The sequence below is a fragment of the Ambystoma mexicanum genome, chromosome 13 (genome assembly GCF_040938575.1).
Source record: "Ambystoma mexicanum isolate Mex_15411 chromosome 13, UKY_AmexF1_1, whole genome shotgun sequence".
Classification (NCBI taxonomy): Eukaryota; Metazoa; Chordata; class Amphibia; order Caudata; family Ambystomatidae; genus Ambystoma; species Ambystoma mexicanum.
This window is the reverse complement of record NC_090938.1, coordinates 709,301,510-709,323,478: the sequence shown is the minus strand read 5'-3', so window position 1 is coordinate 709,323,478 and position 21,969 is coordinate 709,301,510. Positions and strand designations below refer to the sequence as shown.

The 21,969-nt window shown below is 43.8% G+C and overlaps 1 protein-coding gene across 1 annotated transcript in view; it reads right to left on the bottom strand.

Annotated features, from left to right (window-relative positions):
• Positions 1–21,543, bottom strand: part of PPP1R11 (protein phosphatase 1 regulatory inhibitor subunit 11) — a 59,134-nt gene extending 37,591 nt beyond the window's left edge. The window contains exon 1 of the mRNA XM_069634828.1: positions 21,254–21,543. Coding sequence (XP_069490929.1) covers positions 21,254–21,325 — 72 coding nt within the window. The 5' untranslated portion in view covers positions 21,326–21,543. The remainder of the gene's footprint in view (positions 1–21,253) is intronic.
• Between the last annotated feature and the right edge of the window lie 426 nt (positions 21,544–21,969).

Sequence of the window (21,969 nt, the reverse complement as noted above, 5' to 3'; positions counted from 1 at the left end):
TTCAACATTCGCTGCGCTTCAGCTAATGACGTGTCGCCATGGAAATGGCAGGACGCCTCTTTCCTCAATAAGTATAAACAGACCGTTTCACAACCCACAGCAGCAGATTTTCGATTCCATTCCTCTCTCTGTGTTACTTTGAGTATTCTGTGACTCGTTTCTGGGCTCTGAACACACAATGGCTACAATAATGCCCTACATGTATGAGCCCGAGTAAACCGAGGAGGAACTACGGAAAGGGAAACACGCGAAAACGATGGGTCTTCGGACGGCAGTTGGGAGGACGATTCAACAGCTGAAGAGCCTGGACCTAGTCGCATGGACGGTGTTTCCAGCTGGTGCACATGCAATCGGTGCAAGCTAATGCCAACCGAGGAGGAGAACTGCTGCTGCTGTGAAAACTCGGGATGCGTGGCCTACATTTCGGAAGGCGAGCCACGACCGCAATGCATCACCGAGCTGCCAGACTTCAGGGCAGCCTGCCTCACACGGTCCGTGTTGAGGATAATGATGGTGCTTATGCACGAACTTCGTGCAACTGTTCGTCCTCGTAATCCGAGTAACGAGTAAGTATACCCTGCTTGTCATGCCACTCCTATTTCATGGTCTTCTACTATATCCAAAATTACATATACATATCATTGTAACGCACGAAAGTCGTTCAATAGTGTGCAGTGTCTAGATAGCATTTGTCCGAGCAGAATGTCATTAGTTACAAGAATTGTCATCGACAACAAACATTTATTAAACTTATCTTGGTCATTTAAAAACAGTTTAATTCCTTTACATAGGTGGTACAGGCTGGTGGCCTATCGTTCCTTTACATGGTGGCTTCACGGGAGGCTTGGACACCGCGTTCAGAAAGTGATACCCGCCTGTGCCATAAGAGAAACGTTCCCGAGTGACAGCGGTCAGTACAGGGGATTTTCTCTCGCTGTGCTGCAACCTGAACTCTAGAATGTTTAAAGTCTTGTATTTGTGTGTCATCAAAATAAGATAAAATATATGTGGTGTTTTATTTTGTAACAACGGTTGTTTCGATTTTGTAAAGGAATCAAGTGTGTCTCCATTCAAGGATGGACGTCAGACATCTGTGCTCGGAATGGGTGAAGTTCAGGTCGCTGTGAAGCGGGGTGGTCACTATCTAAGATAACATAATATATTATCAATAATGCATGCACTAAATAACACTTGTTCAAAGGCTTTCAGTCGGTTATGTCTCTATAAAAGTCACACACATATCTATACTATCAATTAACATTGGATTATACAGGCCTTAGGTCAAGGGTCTTGACCACTATAATACACTGTTTGATGTGTGGGTCTGTGCTCACAAGAATCTCCGGTATGTGGCATTTGTTATTGATAGGCAACAATATACTGCAGTAGTGGTCTAATGTTAGGTCAGTGGTCTGGCACATGAAGAGAATACCTTGCAGGGACACAGGGTCAGAATGGCAGTAAGTTTCCACTGGCGAGGGTGCGTGGGCAAGGACACGTTTGTGGAGAGGAACGAGCTATGTGCTTGGTTCAGGCCGGTTCACATGCTGGACCGTGATCTCAGAGAGTGATGTGTTACATTAATTAGCCGTTGCAAATACCTCTGGAGTTTTCCAGTCAGAGTGGGAACCAGGGTGTGGGCCATGTGCTCTGCGCGCTGAACTATCGCAGTGAGGCCTGGTCACCAAGATGGAGTGGAAAGATGGATGCCCCGTGTCCTGCTCAGTGTTCCCATCTACGTGAATGTCATCCAAAGTTAACATTGCATAAGGGCAAGGGGCGAACCCACTACTGGAGGCACTTGGTACGAGTTTCTACTGAGAAGTAAAGGATGAGAGGGGCCTGATGGCCCCTCGCTCCCACACACTTGCCTGCACGCCCCAGGCCAATACATCCCACCCCCTCTATCAAAGGTGGTTCACACCCGGGGATGAGCGCTGGCATGGGGGGCTGTCACGGGCGCAAACTGCCTAGGTGCCAAACAGCATGTACACTTCAAAAGGTATCCCACGCCCAGGGCCATCGCTCATATGGCCTCCTCAGACCCCGTGTCTCCAGGCAGGCCTTCCCCAAGGCAGGCCGCACCCCTGCAATAAACATAATACCACGACATGCACACGTCATTCATTCACAAACACACCCCTGTTTCTAATACTTTATAAACCACTTGATATGTCTCATGAGAACATCTTTGTGCTTTGCAAGTCAACTCCTGACCCTTCTACCTGAGAAGCACTGAGATCTATGCTAATCTGCTCGTCGCCGTGCTATCTGTGACCGCTTTGAGCAAACTCGTCAGTGTGCTACCTGTGGCCATCTACCTGTTCTCCTGCAACATACTGCTCGGCCTGCTGAATCCAACTGTTTGTTGGTCAAGATAAGGCCATGTATCCTAGTCATATTTCGGTCATTGTTACATTTCAATCTATTTGCTATTACAGTACCCACTAGAGCTGTGGTCATTGGTCTCATTGCTATTGACTTGAGTTTCAATTGTTATGCTATCAATAGATCTATTTATTTTCATCTGTGTCATTTGTCATCGAATGGCATCCTTCGGGGGTCCAGTCTATAATGTAAGCATGTTTCCTTTTCGTGCAAGACAGAACATCCAAGGGACGAGTCACATGTTTAGTCAAATAATTTGAAAAATGTCTGTAACTTATGCAAATATTAAGCCGCACATGATGAACTGGTATAGTTCCGGCGACCATAACAAACCTTGCATTGAGCCTGGTATGGTTCATTTACTTTATGACATTTTTATTCATCAAGGTTTTATAATAATCTTGATATTTAATTTTCAGAATTTTCAACAATGCCTGCCTGTTCGATTAGCGGTTGCCCTTCGAAGATCCATGCTAAATCTTAAGGCACTACAATGCATGTATTCCCGAAAACTGTTGATCAAATAAGAGAATGGGTTAGACATTGCGGATATCCACTGGATGAGCTGGAAAGCAGAGTACAACAAGTCTTTGAGGACAAGAGGGGTGATCGATACCGCATCTGCAGCCGGCACTTTCCCTCGAACATGTACACCACATCTTGGGTAACAAAGAAGAATAAAAGGCGATCGACACGAAAATTGCTCGCAAACGCTATTCCCACTCTATTCATCCACAAACCGCCACTGGTGAGTCAAGTGTCCGTTTTTAGCTTTAGGCCTTGCGGTAGTGGATAGGTAGCCGAATGGATTCATTGATATTTTAGGTGTTGTTTCCAATTTGTAATACTTTCGACATTGATATAAGTATAGCTTTTTCAATACTTACATTTATCAATATATTATTTTTAGATTTCATAACCCACAAACGAAATCTATATATGGGCACAGGCAACTGTGCTATATTACGCATTACTCAAGTATTCTGTCTCCTTACATGGCAATTTTAAATATTGGCATTTCAAGAACATTCTCCTTCCGTCACGTTCTCGCAGTTATCAACCACTTCTAGCGCGTATCAGGTAATCATACCTGGCTATTCCGCTACAGACTTGTTTTATGCATGTCAAGTAATAGTTTGTATGTATCGTGTGATTATTTTACCAATTATTTGGTTAGTGCTTTCCAATTGATATACACCTTAGTTGTCATCCCCTGGTGTTTGTTTTCAGTTATAATTAGTGTTATCCATACTAATGCAAGTTCTGTCTTTCAGGGAGATGCTGAAGCGTCCACCACATTGACAGCAGCACGAGGTATGGATACTGACGGCACCATCGACCGTGATCATCAGGACTGGAACACTTGTCGTTTGATTGTTCTACACCATGTTTCATTCGTGGTTAGCCGTTGATATGTACCTGTGCGGTCGACCCCAAGCGTGTGTTGTGTTTTCAATATTGTAATCCTTACTAATGCAAATACTATGTTTCAGGCAGTTGTTGAATCGTCAACCCACGCACTTGATGCAGAGCCTGACATTCAAGTAATTCCGGTGGAAACGGGACCATGCGGATACGAATCGGCTCAACAGCTTTCGGAAGTGCGAACCACATTGACAACAGCCCTAGTTATTCTTCAGCAGCACGAGGTATGGATACTAACAGCTCCATCGAGCGTGATCATATAACTTGATTCCATTTGCTATACTTTCTTCCCTATTAACGCAAGTACTGTGTTTCAGGGAGACGATGGAGCTTCCACTTCAATCAAAAGATCCCATTTAGATGATGCAGATGTAAAGAAATATGAGAAATAAGTCGATTAAATCTGATCATATTTAAATATTCCTTGATTCTTTTAGACAATGCAACATTTGTGGTTACCTCTTTAGATATACCTGTGCCGTCGACCCCAAGTGTGTGTTATGTTTACAATATTGAAAACCGTACTAACGCAAGTACTGTGTTTCAGGGAGCTGCTGTTGCCTCCTCTTCAATACAATCATTTGTGGCAGTCCATGCAGAGCCAGAGGTATAGAAACTGACAGCTCCATCGAACTAGGTCATTAGAGCTCGAATACTTGTCGTTTGATTGTTCCACACAATGTTTAAATCGTGTTTGGCTATTGAGATGTACATGTGTGTTCGTCCTCACGTGTGTTTTATGCTAACAATATTTTGATACACAGTAATGAAAATACTATGTTTCAGGGAGTCGATGGAGCCTCATTCCGTGCTGTCTATGCGGATACAGAAAATATGGTCGTTGCAGCGCAAGAGGAAGGGGAGACATGCGGATACGTATCGGAGCAACAGCGTGCAGATGTTGAAGGTCGAGTCAAAAATAGTTGCAAAGAAAAGAAACCAAAATAAGGTTAGTTACAAACAGTTCATAACTTTAGAATTTTTTTTGTGCTGGGACTATTTTATGTTTTTATCAAGTCAATTGTACTATACTTTATCTTGTGTTTAAACTGAACATCCCTTTTCCAATCTGTCCTCTAGTTACCCGTGGGTCTACGAACTATACATAGACAGACAGTGAAGCGAATGAGAGATGTTGCTTGCCAGACCATTTACACTATGGAGGAACTATTAATTCAGATGCTGCGTGCTGAGACTCGGGATGCTCATGTCCAATGTACAGAAAATGAAATGAATGTGTCGGAGAATCCGGCAAAGTTGTATTGGACCATTGCTACAGTACGCCCGCACCACCGCAACAACATGATACTGGATGTATTGAAGATAGCTCTGAAGTAGTCGCAGATCAATTCACACAATCTACACCCGCCAAAAAATTGCCACCAAAAAAGCTGTCGACATTGTTGTGTTCTCCCATCAATGTTGAAGTAGCAGATGTTGAAATGACAGAGAATGAACCAGCAGCAGCATTCACCGACGCATCAGAACTTGATAGCAGCGATATTTCTTTCAAATGTGGCGATATGTCCTCAACGTCACAGGCCGAAACAACTGACGCAGGATGACAGTCTAATGAAAGAGGACAAATACATAGTATTCGACAGTTGTTTGATGGATATTATAAGTATGCTGAAATGTAGGCATTCCGTCAGAGGGAAAGTATGTGGGAAGCCATTGATTCATGTGACTCGTCAAAAACAAGGCAGTAACGTCACAATACATGCCGCCTGTAGATTACATCATACGTTCTCATGGTCTGCACAACCGATGCTGGGGAAACTGCCAGCAGGCAATCTACTGTGTGCAGCTGCATCACTTTTTAGTGGCTCCAGTTTTAGAAAGTTAGAGTCTTTCTTTCAGTTTATGGGACTCCATTTCATTTCAAAAACGCAGTACTACAAATACCAACATGATTATCTGTTTCCGGCCATTAGTGATGCTTGGAAAATTGAACAATTGTCTCTAGCAAGTACATTCGAAGGCAAACGATTCAGGCTAGCCGGTGATGGACAGTGTGACAGCCCTGGATTTTCTGCAAAGTACTGTACCTACCACTTTCAGGACATGGATAGTAAGACAATGAGTTTGGTGGTCGTGCAGGTAACACAATGTACATCCTCAGTGGCCATGGAGAAAGTAGGATTTATAAAATCAGTGGAATATCTGCAATCGAGGGGAATGCACATCGACCTCATAGCCACGGACAAACACGTTTCAATTGCCAAGACAATGAGAGAGCAGTTCCCACATATTAAACATTAATTTGACGTATGGCATTTTGCTAAATCAATCAATAAGAAAATCTCGGCTGCAGGGAAAAAAAAAAAAGGTTTAGAAAGTATTTCAGAGTGGTCCCAGTCTATCAGCAACCATCTTTGGTGGAGCTCCAAAACTTGTGAAGGGTCAGTCGAAATACTACTTGAAAAATGACAGTCACTGATGCACCACTGTACCAACGTACACCGCTGGTCAGAAAACCTACATTTCCACCAATGTGAACATGGCCCTTTGTCCCCAGTGGAGGCACGGAAGAAGAAGTGGTTGAATCCATCTTCACCGACACACAAAGCCATTGAGAAGATTGTTTGATAAAACTCTATCAAGAGATTTGAGGGGACTGACAGAATACTGTCACACAGGAGGTTTGGAGGTGTTCCACAATATGTGCCTAAGGTACAGGCCAAAGCGCTTGCATTTCAGCATACAGGGCATGAGACATAGGACTCTACTTGCCGTCTTGGCCCAAAACGAGAATCTCGGCCGTGAACAACCTAGGACTAAGGGTAATGTAAGGATGCCTCACTACACTAAGGCCTTTTCAAAAAGAAGTAAGAAATGGGTGATCAAACCAGTCTATGAGGAAATGGAGTTCGACTTTGTCAAAAGCCTTATTGTTGCTGTATTAGAGAAGCACAGATATGGAATTTTGAACGTTTCTGTGCAGAGCACTGATCCATTGCCACCCAACATTGCCACTGTGCCAGGTCCACCCAAAGGAGAGCTGGTTGTGAAGTACAAATCCCAGTTTAAATAATTATAATACGATTGTCTTTTTGTAAATAAATGTTATTGTACAGGGTGCATACAAAGAATGCTAACCCTAAACCCTACCTTCACCATCCTGGGTGCGGAACAACCTGGGTGTCATCTTTGAATTCGCTCTATATTCACCTCTTATTGCTGACCTTGTCTATATGTGTATGTATATATTTTTGTTGATGCAACAAATTTTCGCAATCTCTTCTAAATGCTGGGCCCTGTTAACAGAGGGGAGGCTTGCGTATTGCAAATAATAAAACAAACACACAATAAATCTCACTTTCAACTCAACTCCTCGGGTACTTTATACTTTCCCTGACCTTCCCAAAAAATTAAAAGTCTCAATAGTTATGGTTCTTTGGGGCTTCAAAGCTCGCAGACAACAAGGACAAAATTGGGGGCCTTAAAACGCACCAAGCGAGCCTTTGCAAATGGGAGACAAGCCAGTTCGCATTTGCACATTGAGGCGCACTATATAGATGGGTTCGAAACTTCAAGTTCTCACAGATGGCTTTACTACGGGATGTTGCAAAGAAAGAATGTATGCTCATTTCTAGTGAAGGTCAGCGGCTTTGATTTTCAGCTCGCGCCCTGAAGAGGCCCACAACTCGCACTGGCAGTATAAGGTTCTATTGTTTTTTTAACCTTGAGAGACAGGGAACATGCCAAAGAAACTTCATTTGAAGGGGACATGGGGGGGGTGCAATAAAGTAAGAGACGATAAGGCAGAAAATTCTGAAACTAGACCGAGTTTCATGTTAGTTCAGTATACGAAAAATCGTTGTCAAGAGCACAGTAGGATTTACGGACTGCATTATGCAGACACAATGGAAATTGCAAATATAATGTAACTCTTTAGACGCTTTTATACCAGAATGAAGAATTAATGAATGGATGCATGAATAAATGAATGAATGAATGAAGAGCTTTGAAAAAGTTTGTGGGATCATCCTTGTAGCGGGCCCATGGGCATGCAGGTTCACATTCCACACGCATGTAGACAAAAAGTCATTTCTCATTGTGTACTAACTTCAATTTATTTAGTTAGTTTTCGCATTGATTTTAGAGCCGAACATACTCCATTGCACTATCCTTGAAAGCAAATAGTTTCAGCTCGGCCGTAATAAAAAATGAATAATATTAATAAAGACCGGCTGGCGAGACCAATTATAAATTTTATGTTTTCAAAACAGATATATCCTTCCCTCTTGCCACTGCCACCAGTTTCAGACACCGGCAGATGGTTTTTTTAACCGCCAGCTGCAGCTTAATGTAAACAACTGCACAATCCTGATGATTTTATGGGACGATCGCCAAGGGCCCATATGCCCTTAAGCGGTACTAGCGGCTAGAAGCAACATATCAACCTTTACACTGGCCTAGTGCCTACTTGATGCAACAGCCTTGCGGTTCAATGTGCGACAAAAGTGCTTCTTTGAACGAAAACCAACACCCTGTGTACCATAAAGGAACAGCGCGTGACTCACGATAAACTTTTACGGATTTGCGGATAGAGATAAAAGAAAATAAATGACTTTCGGACTTCATATGGCAATTGCTGAATATTAACATTTGATGTCAAATAAATGTACTTTAAAATCAAACAGCAACACAGTAAATTTGGTAAAGTACAGTTTCATATTCCGAATTGTGGTGCGCTGTGTTGTGAGCTGATCTGTGTTGGTTTCCGGGTTCTGTGTGAAGTCGCGTAGAAGACGACTGGGCGCGTTTGCCTACGCAGCACAGAAACGTCACGGAGAGAGGCGGGGAATATGAATGTTTTGATAATGTCAAGCTCAGGGGCGGGGGATATGATTTAGTGCCGCAAAAGCAGGTCAGCTAGGGCGATGGGGGAAATGATTGGATTATCATAAAATGGCAGCTCCCTGATGCCTGTTTTCGCATGCGTTTAATGGACGAAAACTCAGGTAAGGTCCATAGGAAATTTTCTAAAATCGAGCGATTTAGGCTTAAAAACACATGGGGCACTAAAAAAATGTTGACCGAACCATTCCTTTAATTGTCGGCGAGTAAGAAATTGTGTGCATATCGAGAATGAAGGGGGCGAGTGAGTTTAGGTCTGGCTAGTGGCTTGCAACATGAAATGTTGAACCCTGAATAATGTAGGCCATTTAGTACATGTATCAGCTTGGGATTTTACAGTGGTTGGAGTTAAAATAAAATAATTTGTATTGCTTTGTCGTTTCCAGCCTCTGAACTTATAGGTTTGCTTTGGTCCCTCTGTCTACACGCCCATTCGGTGCTGTTCTGAACAGGTCCCCGTGGCACAGAAGAAGCTCCAGCGCCCAGAATACTGAGAAACCTGGGATGGATAATAGTTTGCAGGAAGCAGCGCCATTGGGAAAAACTACAAGTACCACGGTGCACCTCCGCAACATTTACAAGACCCTGTTTGCAACAGGGGGAATGGAATAGTTAAAATTGGAATGACTAGGCATCTCTCTTCAGAAGCTGAAGAGGGAAACAAACACCCTTCCCACAAATCCCATATTGGCTATAGGGGAGATGTAGCAGAGGGACTGTAACCAGCAGGGACCTGCCCAGCGCTAGGGGGACCAGGAAGCCCTCTCCAAAACCTTTGCAGGCAATGACTTGCATGATCCAAGAGGGGAATACAAAACAATCACAGTAACCAAGTGGACCACATTGCAAAGATGGAGGCTGAAAAGGTGGCGGGGAGAGGGGTCCTTATGAACACTTCCAGGGGGGTCCCGCCCTTCAAGGGGGGAGGGGGAGTAGCTCAAACAGTGACAGGCCCAGAGAATCATCCGACTGAGTAGCCAATGGGAGCAAAGGAAAGCTAAGCAGAAAGGGGAGGGCTATAAAATGTAAGCAGTCAGTTGACAGCGAGAGGATAGCTGGAGGACCAAAATACCAGAAAGAGGTAACATTAGGAGGCGACTTTGGAGTAGTTACAGAGAGCAGCGATAAGGGGATGGGGGATGAGAAAGGGGCCACAACTTGGTGGAGGTAAAACAGGAGGTGGTTTGAGATTAGTAGAAGAAAAGCAAGTGAAGGGCAGGAGAATGAAGGAGGACAGTGGCAGGGCAGAGTTGGTAGGAGTGGGTTTCGATGGAGGGTGGGGTTAGGGAGTGGCTAGGGTCAGCAGGAAGTTGAAGTCAGTCCAAAACATCTAGCATCCCAGAAGCCGCAGGTTGCATTCTCCTGCTGTTGGACCTCTCAGCCACGTTTCACTTGGTGGACCATGACAAACTATGTAACTAACTTGCCCGTAAGTTTAACGTCTCTAGCGAAGCCACTGCTTGGGTGAAATCCTTCTTAACCGACCGCACCTCCAGAGTGTCCATACGCAAAGAAGCAGCAAACCCCATCCCAGTCCCCATAGGAGTGCCCCAAGGCTCTTGCCTCTCTCCCACGTTGTGCAACGCGTACACCAAACTCTTGTTCTCAGCACTTGACGATATGGGTGTCATATACACAAATTTTGCAGATGACACCCAGATCCTCTTACCTCTCACAGGTAACTATGACCAGGACACCATAACAATCAACGAAATGTACGTCATCATACAAAATTGGATGGCGCTAAATAGCCTATGTCTCAACGATGAGAAGACAGACGTCCTCATCGTAGGATCTCCAGCCAAAATAGCAACCCTTCACCCAGAATACTCTACCAATCAATAAGTATCGATGGTACCAGTATTCCCGTGCTGAAGCAAGTCAAAACACTGGGCGTGTACTTGGACGCCAGCCTGACCATGACTAAACAGATCAACGCGCTCGCCTCTTCCACGGCCTACACCTCCAAACTAATTGCTCTCAGCCGACAATTTCTGACCCCAGCCAACTGCCTCACCTTAGCCACAGCACTGGTCCTATCGAAATTGCAATGTATTACTACTAGGCACCTCCAACACTAACCTAGCGAAAATGCAACTCCTGCAAAACAAAGTCTTGAGGGCAGCTCTAGGCATAATAAAAAATAATATGTAAACCATATCTCTAAGACTAGGAAAGACGCCCAATGGATCCCCATCAAAGCCAGAATTATCTTCAAAACATTATGCATCACATACAAATGCCTGACCAAAAAGGACCCATCTATCTCAACAATACTCCACACCCCAAAGTTGGCAAGAGATCACTAAGATCTAACAACAAATTCCTCCTGGCCCCTCCCCCTCGCTTCAAAACCACTAGAGCGAGAGCGGGGGGGTAGCAGTTTCACCAGCTAGCTCCCAAACACTGGAACACCCTACCCATTAATATCGAAAAAGAATCCTCATTCACGGTTTATAAGAAACTGCTAAAAACCTGGTTATTCAACCAATACTAGCACCTATAGACAGGATTCCGTTCCACTGTATATTGTTGTGAATATCTGTAAATTGTATCTTTGCACTAACTGTCCACTAATGATGTAATGTAACTAATGTAATGTTTTTTATTAATTTCTAAGCTGTCTTATGACCACGCCGAGACACCAGAGGGTCTGGGCGTGTAACAAATAAATAAAGCTTTGGTTGGGAGTGGGGAGGTTGGACAAAATGTTAACACCAATCGGCTCACTGTACAAGTGCCCGTATAATTTTAGAATTCGTCAAACCACTTCACATAGGTGATACATGCCATCAGGATAGGTACAGGATAAATATAACTAGCAAAGCAAATAGGTCTGACTTTGTAAATGCAAGGGGAAATCCGAATAATGTAGCAGAGTCTGTGGATTTGCCTTTTCTTAAATTACCAATTTGAAACACAAGCAGAGATTGGATTATTTAATTTTATACCTAAAAACATGTTAAATCAGATCCAAAATATTCTGCATGAATTTGATAAAAACGTGGACAAACAAAACTGTAAACATTGACTTGATCCATGGGGAAGAACACTCCCTATTGTACAAATATAATGATAATACTCCTAAGCAACATCAACTTCTCAGCAAAGGACTTTGTTATACCTTGTACGATATATTGTTGTTCTCAACAGAATATATGTTTCATTTGAATTCTTTTCTCAACTAGCTTTCTTCTCACCCAACATAAACCATGCCTCACAATGTGGTATCAATATGCAAGTACTTCCGGTCATCTTAAGCCATTATCCGCCTGGGCGTGTCAGTGGGAACAATGGACGAAAAAAAAAAAAAAAAACATTTCAACAAGGCAAGATTATTAAACTCGTATGATTTGCACTAATAAAATACTGCCATCTAGTACAGGATAAGCAGATTTAGATGCTTCTTAAGCTTGAAAGACTATGCTGACAGGCACCGATTTACTCCATGCATGTCAATATGTACAGTATTGTGAGCACTACTGTATGCAATTAATTTTATTTTACTGTGTGATGCTCTTTATGAGAATATTTTGGATGTCACGAATATATATATATATATATATATATATATATATAAAATTTAAAAAAAACAAGGGTACAAATTACAAGTAGCAAACTACTACCCAAGCAAAAGTTACTTGCACATGCACACATCACATGTCTTACTCAATAAGTCAATTATCCCTTGCCATCTTAAGGCCGGTATAAATGTCCTGTTGACCGCACAACTTGGAGCTTTGAAAAGAAAAAAAATTAAACACAGTAGCATTTAAAGACATGAATATGCAAAATGCACAACAGGTCCATAGAGCAGCGGAGGACACTGCAAAGGAGAAAACCAACGAGCACACACTGCATTCCCCTAGACTGCAGTCAGTTGCTCTAGAGATAGATATTTGCATATATAAATGCAGCGCTTGCCGCAGCACCATATTAGTTGGTTTTGGCCAAAATGACAGAATTCAAATGACCTAACCAAACAAAAGGTACCACCAAATGTTCGACCTAAAATATCGACTTTTGGTTGGGTAGGTCATTTGGAACCTGTTTAGGGCTGCGGGGGTGTCCTCCCAAACCCTGCTTACTATACTCTGATAGGGGGACACCCCAGCAGCTGATCCAAAGGAAGAATAAAAAAATTAAAAAATTAATTACAAAAAAAAAAAAAAAAGGAAAGGACCCTGCAACGCTGGTTCCGATCACGGAAGTGAAAGGGAACTGGCATCGCAGGGACCAGCGAGACAGAATTGAAGGTGGGTAGGTGTGGGGGGTGAGTGTTGGCGGGGTGGACAGGAGTTTGTGTAGGGGGGGGGGGTTCAGGCACATCGGGAATGTTCAGGGGAGAAACGACCGAAGATTATTTTGAACAAAAAATCTTCAGTCGTTTCTCCTTCGAACATTTCATCTGCGGTAAAACCACCCCAAATCTATTAGTTGACGGTTTTCTATGTCCAACTCGGATCTCATGATAATCACGCTCACCGAATCACACAACACCCCACGTCCAACCGATAAAACTGGTAAATAGAATGTTACAGTAGTAGTCCGCAATTATCTACGTTATAATTACTGGAAACTAAGTAGCTCCTGCTTGTAGCCTAAAAAAAACGGAATTCATTTTCTAGTGATAAATCTCCATATTAGATGGGGCCCCAAGCCTGAGCTAATTATTGTGCCAACAAACCCACATTCAATGATAAAGAACAAATAAAAATAAAAAATAAAATAAATCAGAGTCCAAATACATTTGCACTCACCACTAGTTTGTGATAATTGACTCTTGTCAAGTACGAAGTTGAGTGCATGTGAAGAACTGTGGTGGCGAGTGACTTTTAGGCTTGGCTAGTAGCTCGCAACTTGATCCCCCCACCCGCTTATTCAGACTATATTGTTCTGACCTCCCAGGCAACCTAAAGCGCTTCGAAGCCATGAGCTGGTCAGTTAGGTACTATACAAATCTGCCCAGCCTGATAAATTAGTTTCCCCCAAACGTTTAACCGGTTTTATAATCAGTGCCTATTCTTACCACACAAAAACTCTTCACATAAAGGGTGAGCTAACAACCCTAGGATAGGATAGTCATTATCAGCACTAGGTGGCGACACCCATAGCAGTTTAGCACTTCACAAATATCAAAATAACTCTGGCGCACCATCTGGCAGACCATCAAAGCAGGAACAAGGGTTATCTTCCTACAGCATTCTGCTCATGGGAAGTGGCTCCAATATTCCAATTATTTACTTATTGCATTTGGTTACACGCTCAAACCCTTGGGTATCACGGCATAGGTTACATACATCTTGGTGAGCTTGGCCAGTAACAATCCTCAGTTACTGTTTCCTAAGGAGTAAAACCCCCTATTTCCCAAAAAGAGTGGGCGAAGCAGGTTGTAAGTACTGTGATGCAAACTAGGAGTAATAGAGAGAACTTGTAAGTACTCTTAGGGCTACCGCTAGGCTCCTGTTCCTTGTCACAGAACGTACTTTTGAGGAACACCAAAGTGAAGAGAAGAACGGGGGCAACAAAAGCCACAGTATGTAGAGCAGACACCACCTTTATTGTAAATCTGAGGAAGAACAACTGAAAGCATCAGCACATTCCCGCACTCAAAATGCTAGTGCCAAGCACACAGGAGGGATCATCTTTAACAGTGTGCAGTGCTTTATGAGTGCATTTGGGTCAGCCCCTGTGGCTACCCTACAAATATCCAACAACAGAACATTCCACACCAGCAGTCAGCCTAGGAAGCCACCATGCTTTTGGTAGAACATCCCTAAATCATGTCCTGCAAAAAAAGTCTGCCCGGGACTTCATAACCAATGGATATTCATCTACTTATGAAGACGGTTAAGGCTTTTTATGGTGTTGCAGCAGAACGAAAAGACAAATCCTCTTTGTAAAGGAAGATGTTTTGTCCAGATAGGTTAGAACCACTCTGCTCCTTGCAACTCCATGTGGTACCATATATTTTTCATTGGGAGTGGAAGGTTATAGGTAAAAATAAATACATTTCAAAAGATTTTAAAAAATAAAGCGAATTCTGGGGATCAATGAAATTTCGAGAGTATCTTGGGGAGAAAAGGTCACATTTCAGAAAGATCTTCTGGCTGCATCATCAGAACCCAGCTTAAAACAGTAAATAAGCCCACTTAAATACTGCGGAATGCTCTTTGAACACAAAATTGTTGAAATAAATTCCCAAGCAACTAAAAACGGGTCTGCAAAACACCCTGGTCGAGAAGGTGTAAGGAAGGCATGGTATCAAAGTAAGACAAACACGTGATCACAGATCAAAAACTGTAAAAATGGGTGACAAACGCCTAATCTAAACCTAAATCTAAGATTGGAGCATGCTCATCGAACAATAAAACAGTCCTAATGGATTGTAGTCAAATAAAAGGGCTTACGCTAAAAAATAAAATAAAATAAAAAATAAAAAAAAAAAAAACTATTGCCAATCCTTACCGCTATGCTACAAAATAGTGTGGGATAATGTTCACAAGAAAAGAGTGTTCACAAAATGATAAGTCAGGATGTTATGGCCTGTGTCTCTCTTCGCCACGTTTTTATGGGACAAGATGGGACTCTTGAGCACAGCACACTCTTGGGTCTTTCTGGCACAAATATACAGTTCCTTTTCCAATATCAGGGTCTTCTGTGCCCAAGTCTCTTTCATGCAAAGTCTCTTGCTTCTGAGGGTCTGATGCATCGTACACAACAAAAGTTCCTTTGGTTACTCTTTACGGTGGGCGATTTCGTCTCGCCCCTGGATCCCCCTGAGTCGGGCTGCAATCCTTCTCTCACAAATGTCTCCCTCAGTCGGGCTCAGACAAACCACCCACTGTGAACATCTGTAAGTCGGGTTCACGTTTGCCAACCTATCACAGTCCACTTAGTTTTCACAATGTGTCAAAGACTTGGACTGTACAAGGGATTTGGTTTGACCCTCGTATGAGCAAGACACCTCACGCCGGCCTCCCCAAGGCCTCTTGGTATTTGTAGTTACTGTATTCTTAGTTCATTACCTTCTCTTTGTTCAGAAGGGGAGTACCAGTTAGTGTCTTTTGAATGAGCACCCACGTGACGCCGGACCACTCAGTTTCCCGTACCGATTTCACTCACAAAAGATTACCTTCTTTCTTCACATACAATGTTGCCACTTCAACCTTGAGCCTAACACAGTCTGGTCCACTATAAGTTTGTTGCTACTCACTGACTGTGCTGAACTCGTTGCCGTTTCCTTTGCTGCTGGAGTCAAGGACGGTACCCCGATGGCAACCGCTTCTCCCAGCCCTGGCGTTCAGTGCAGGAGGGTTCCACTTATCACTGATATACAACAAACCACTCGCAAGCTGCAATTCTAAAGTTTTCCTTCTCTGAGGTTTTGCAAGTCTGGGTTGAAAAGAGCTAGGCCAATTCCCTCCTGGTCCTCCTTTCAGATCTCCCTACCTTTCTCCTCCACTTTAACTGCCGTCCTGGATTGGCTGCTTCCTCATGCGTTCAGCCTTGCTCAGAGTATGCTCTTGTGCTCCGCCTTTTATCCCTATGGGCAAGGGAAAGGGCAGTCGTGTGTGTATTTAATCGGCAATTGCTTCACTCTGCCTAACCCTTGTGTTGGGACATGTCGTTTAAACAGCTCTGCTATGGTCCATTGTCTTTCACGGTGTGATAAAGTGTTTGTGTTGGAAAAGGGTTGGGGTAGAGTTTCAAAGTACTCTACGGGGTAGGATGGGGAAAAGGTGTCATAAGAAAGGGTATACCGCATCGCCCACTTCGGTATCCTACTTGCACTCTCCGAAGACCCTCCATCCAGGTGATCCTCTTGCACTGGTCCACCCCCAGGAACTGGATCCAATAGTGATGACTGTGTCCTGGCCACCTGGATGACAGATCCAAGGACTAGCGGCCGAGACACCTTCAGGTGTCTCAGAAACGGCATAAGCAATAAAAATAAGAAGCCTATAATAAGCATGTTTCAGATCAAAATGCACATCTCCTTTCACAAAACAATTGACAATATTATGAGCAAATAAAACAAGAAATGCTTTCCAAAAATAAAGCTGTCCAAATCAAGTTGAGGAATCTATTTTGGCGACAGGTCTCAAAATGTGGCTATTGGCAACTGACTCCTTGCGTGAAATAAATATCGTCTTTTATGTATGTGGAGAATCGGGGCGATTGACTTTTTATGCCTGTATATCTTGAAACTTGGAATTTGTACCCTCGATTACTTTGTGGGCTACCACACCACTGTTCTTGCTGCAGCAGACAGTATCAAATGGTATGATACCATGGCACCAGGCAGACAAGAACTTTTCTACCCGTCTTCCTTCTGACAAACACTAAAATCACATAAAACAAAGCAGATGCTTTGTAGTAAAGAACTAGCCTTGCTCACTAGGTCCTTGTTCTTCACAAAACATACCTCAATATAAAGAAGCAGTAAAATTGACAAAAATAATGTAATGATTATTCGGCCCACATGGACCTCCAAAGGGATAAACCCCATCAGAGAACCCCCTCTCTTTCACACAATTTAAAGCTAAACTTAACCTGGCCAATATGGTGTATAGAGTTCTATCCTTTTTCTAATTAAAAGCTGTGATCTTAAAAAAAAAATTAAAATACTTCTCTACCACATGCCTTCTCCTGTAGAACAAAATGCTCTCTTCTAGTGGCCGTAGTGTCTTGGGGATCCATAAACCACCCAATTAAAATAACTTTACAAGAATAGTATGCTCCAAATGAGGGGGGAGATCGTCACTGTTTAGCCAATAAAAAGCAAAACGATTCGCAATGGCAACATATTCTAATCAATTCTATGACTCATATTGGATTCTGAATAGAATTGCCTAGACCCTGCTGAAAGTGTATACAGCTGGTATCCTTCAAACTAGCACCGGCTGGCATTGCAAAACAAATTGGTAACCTCACTCAGGTGTTGTATAAATTACGGTGCAAAAATTAAAGTTGCAGTCAGCCATAAATAATTACTTGCCACCTAAATTCTATACATACAAACAGCACACACAGTCTAACTCGCCAAGAGTCAAATATCACTAGCCAATAGCTAGTGGCAAGTGCTAATTTTGCATTCCGAAATGTCCTTACATTAAGCCTTTATGGGCTTTGGTTTGGTCAGAGCTTCCAATGATAAAGACCAGCTACATAAGAGCCTTTGCTTCAAACAGGGAACTAACAACTAATGAAATGCTTCTTATGGACCTTCCAATTTCTATAATGATAAAAATTATTACGTGCAACGAGAAAAAGATACCCTCTGTCCTGCAATCACTGATCTTCTGGACAACCAGAGTCAAGGGTATCCCAGAAGGAGGGGTGAAGAGTACATTAAGCGTTCTCTGGGCCATGTGAAAGACACAGCATCCTCACCTTCATGCTCCCAAAAAGAATTCAAGTGCCTTGTTACCAGGCAAGTAAAGAGGTCCGCCAGGGTATCCTGAAGTTTGATAATATCACCTGAAAGAGTCAAAGATGTACAGTTCACTCACTCCTGAGTAAGGGGACATTTCCTGCTGAGCCAATCCACTGCAGAGCTGTTCATCCCCCTTATGTTGAACACACAAAGAGATGAGCAATGCTTCTCTGCCCAACAGCCCAGTTGGAACGCAAGAAGCACCAAAATGAACAGCTTGAAGTTCCTTCCTGGTAATACAGTGTATAGTTGCGATACTGTCCATCCATTATATAATTGCCTTCCCTTGAACTGGGCAAGTGAACCATTGCACATGCCACCAACTCTTTCAATTGGAGCAGTTACTTTTAACCACTGGCTATCGCTTCTCCTAATGGCAAGCTTTATCCAGGTTTGCCCCCTCGACATCTCTAGTGCAAGTCCTCAGTGATGGTAAACTCAGGGGAAAATCTCTGGGTAGGTCCTCCTAAAGCCACCATTGCATAGCTGTTCTCACTGATTCGTCCACTGGAACCATCGATTCATATTCCAGGGAGGCCAGGAACCACTACTTGCAGATATATTGCCCAATAGAGGGGATAAAATAAGCCTTGCCCATGAAGTCAAAGAAGGTGCCTGGCTGCAGTGCAGTCAATCTGAATAATCCAATTGAGCAGCACCAGGAGTTTCTCTGTCCTGTAACATGGAAGAAACTCTGTTCAGATATGTTCTGAGGAGTGCCCTAATGTACTGCAGATCCTGGGGTGGAAAGAGCTCTGACTTCTGGTGATGGAATACAACAGCTGGCAAGTCTGACTTTTGGTCGATCAGACAATTGCTGTGATCAGTTGGTTATTGAGGAAGACAAGGCCCTGAATACCCTCCAGGTGTAGTAGGTATGTTAAAAGTGGAGACAGCACCTACTTGAAACCCCCGGGTACTGACTCGAGACCAAAGGGTATGTAGGGTGCCGAATTAAAAATGTGAGTTGTTCCTAGTGAACTTCATAAACATCTATCTGGTCTGTCTTTCATGCTAAAGCTCCATGCATGCCAGTAAGTGCATTCATGGTATGACTATCTGCAGGGTCTCTTCACGGCCACCAAAAGATTGGGAGACTTCAGATCCATGGCCACACTGTACTTTCCTGATGCATTCATCATGAGAAAGAGGATGGAATAAAATCCTGTCACTTCTGCACCAGAGTGAACCCTTGAGGCAGCTCCTTTTTCTAATACGTCCCTCCAGGCAGTCTTTTCTCTTGTCCAAATCGCAGCGACAAGACTGTCCCAGATGATTTATTTGGAGAACTGAACCTTATTTTTTAAACAAAGCTCACCATCAGAAGCACGTTGATCTTGGGTTATCTTACCCCCCCCCCCCCCCGCCCAGCCCGTTAGATAAATTGATCATCTGCAATCCAGATCCCAGAGATAAGTTTGCCCTCCCTAAACCTCTTCAGGACACCATCTACCTTCTTATCCACCCGGTCACGAATTGGGGCCTCATCAGCCATAGCAACCAGGCAGGATTCCATCCATTTGGACGTTCTGAGGCATGGCATTCTCCTCTCCTCAGGGAGGGTAGGGTTTGGGCAGAAAGAGAGGGATGGATAGTTTTTCTGGAGCCTTTAATATTTATATCTCAGATCAATCACGGAACACCTACTTTTGCTGTGTTCTTGAATTGGTTTATCTTGGGAGCTCTATCCAGGTCAGCAGAATACACCACCACCCCCTCCAGTACCACTGCTGCCGCTTCCATGGTTTGAGATGTTCGCTTTTGTAAATAACATGACAAATAAGCAATGGGGCAGGGTTCCTGGCAATGCTTTTTCCCTTAACCAATTCTTCCCTTAGCTCCTGCTTCATTATCCGTATTATTAGGGTATTTACTGAGCACGGACATAGCTTCGGGAAGCATCGAAGTGATGATGTACAAGATAATGAAGTGTCAGAAGTGGATCTAAAACCATGCCTCCAACTGGACAACATAATGTCCAGCTGGAAAATAGGATCAGACCTTGTGTCTAGCACCTTATACCACCTCGACACTGTTTTTTATCTGATAGGACTGCTCGGATTTCTTGTGCGACACCTCCCCTCTTCTGGGAGTTGGAGTCTGCAAAACCATTTGATTTCTCATGGATGCCTTTTTGCCACAAAAGTCAATTGACACCTCTAGAGTTCAAGGTCACAAAAATCACATATTCAGCAGCTGAGAAGCTCAGTTTGATCCCCTAGGGTCACAACCGAAGATGTCTGCCGGACTGTCAAGATCCAGACATTAAAAGCAGCACCCACCGTAAAGCTCTAGCATGCTAAGGAGGCACCATGTCCATAACATCTGCCATCATAACTCTCCCTCCACATATCAGTCACCCCTTTGGGGGTCCATACCTTGATCATCTCCGCACCAGCCAACACCAGGAGCCATGCAACGCCAACCTGTGCACAGTTATGCACTCCCATACCATAAATAGGTTTTCCCAAATCCAATCCCTCCGACTCAGGAACTTCTTTCTTGCTTAACACACACAGCTGCATAACATCAGCACTAGTCCTCCCAGCCCCTTACCTTAGTTGAACACAACAGAGAACTATCTGTTCCAAACAGCCAGATGCCTTTTTCACCTGCCTGCCAACACGTGTATGCATCTGTCACATTGCCCACAGAAGGCATGCTCCACCACCCAGCAGACTCAAGCCCTGCAGGGGACCTCCCTGGAAGTTCTCCCTCAATAGTGTCACTCCCTAATGAGAAAATAAAGTAGTTGGGGCGGGGGGCGCCTGCCATTGCCATTATGGTCTCTATATAGAAGGCAAAACATTTAAAACTGAGGAATATGGGGCATTGGACACATATGAGGAAAAGGGTGGGGTAATCCACGATGGAAAATGGATATTCATATTAAGGAAGGGGTAGTAAAGGTGATCCCCTTTAATCTGTGTAGGGTAGTACAGGACAAACAGAAGAATACGCATATTAAAAGTGAAGGGGGATGGGGCATCCGGCTTCTTGCTTTGGAGTGAAACAATCTTCAAACAAGGGACATTTAAGGGGTGGACAGATCACAAGAAGAAACGCCGTCAACCCGTAACCTGCCACCAGGCTATAAAGGACGCAGGCGAACCACCTACTTCCTCCCTGTCAGCTCACCGGCTCGCTGCTGGCGCATGTGGTCTCTGTGACGGTACTAGAAGATGAGGCGCTGCCTGCGGATTCGGCCATGGTGAGTGGGTCACATGTATCGTGCAGCACCCTCTGGTGCCGCCCTAGGCTGACGCCTTCAACTCAGGAAGCAGAGGCAAGCTGCGAATAGAAGAGCTGAGCATGCGCAGTCAGCTCCCTTCAACAGCCAGGCGGCTGTAGTGCGCCAACTCCCATTGTCGTGTGTCTACCCTCCGAGCATAACGCACTCATGACTACGCTCTATACGGGGCATGCGCAAAGCAAGGTAGAACGAACCATGCATACACACCTCGATAGTTAGGCATGCGCAGTTCGGCAGGCACAGATCGCCGCCTACTGGTGAGTATTAGAACTTTGCAGTATAAGCCAGAGGAGACATGCGAGGCACGTGACCCAAAAACATTTTTTCTCACAGCCGTCCGGTGATGTACTTAGCAATGACGCACGAAAATCTCACGTGACCAATGCTCCAATAGTACGGAATACACAAATTCTATGACAAGACAGGAGGCTCATATTATGCATTACAATCTTTACTCTGAAACCACAGCAGCAAAGAAAAACACTTTTACAAACAAAAAAGTTGTAAAGAACAGAACTAAATAAGAGTTCAATGGCAATGTATGGGAGCTCCCCAATCCATCATGGAGGACAGGTCATGCCCTGCAGTCGACCAATGAGCA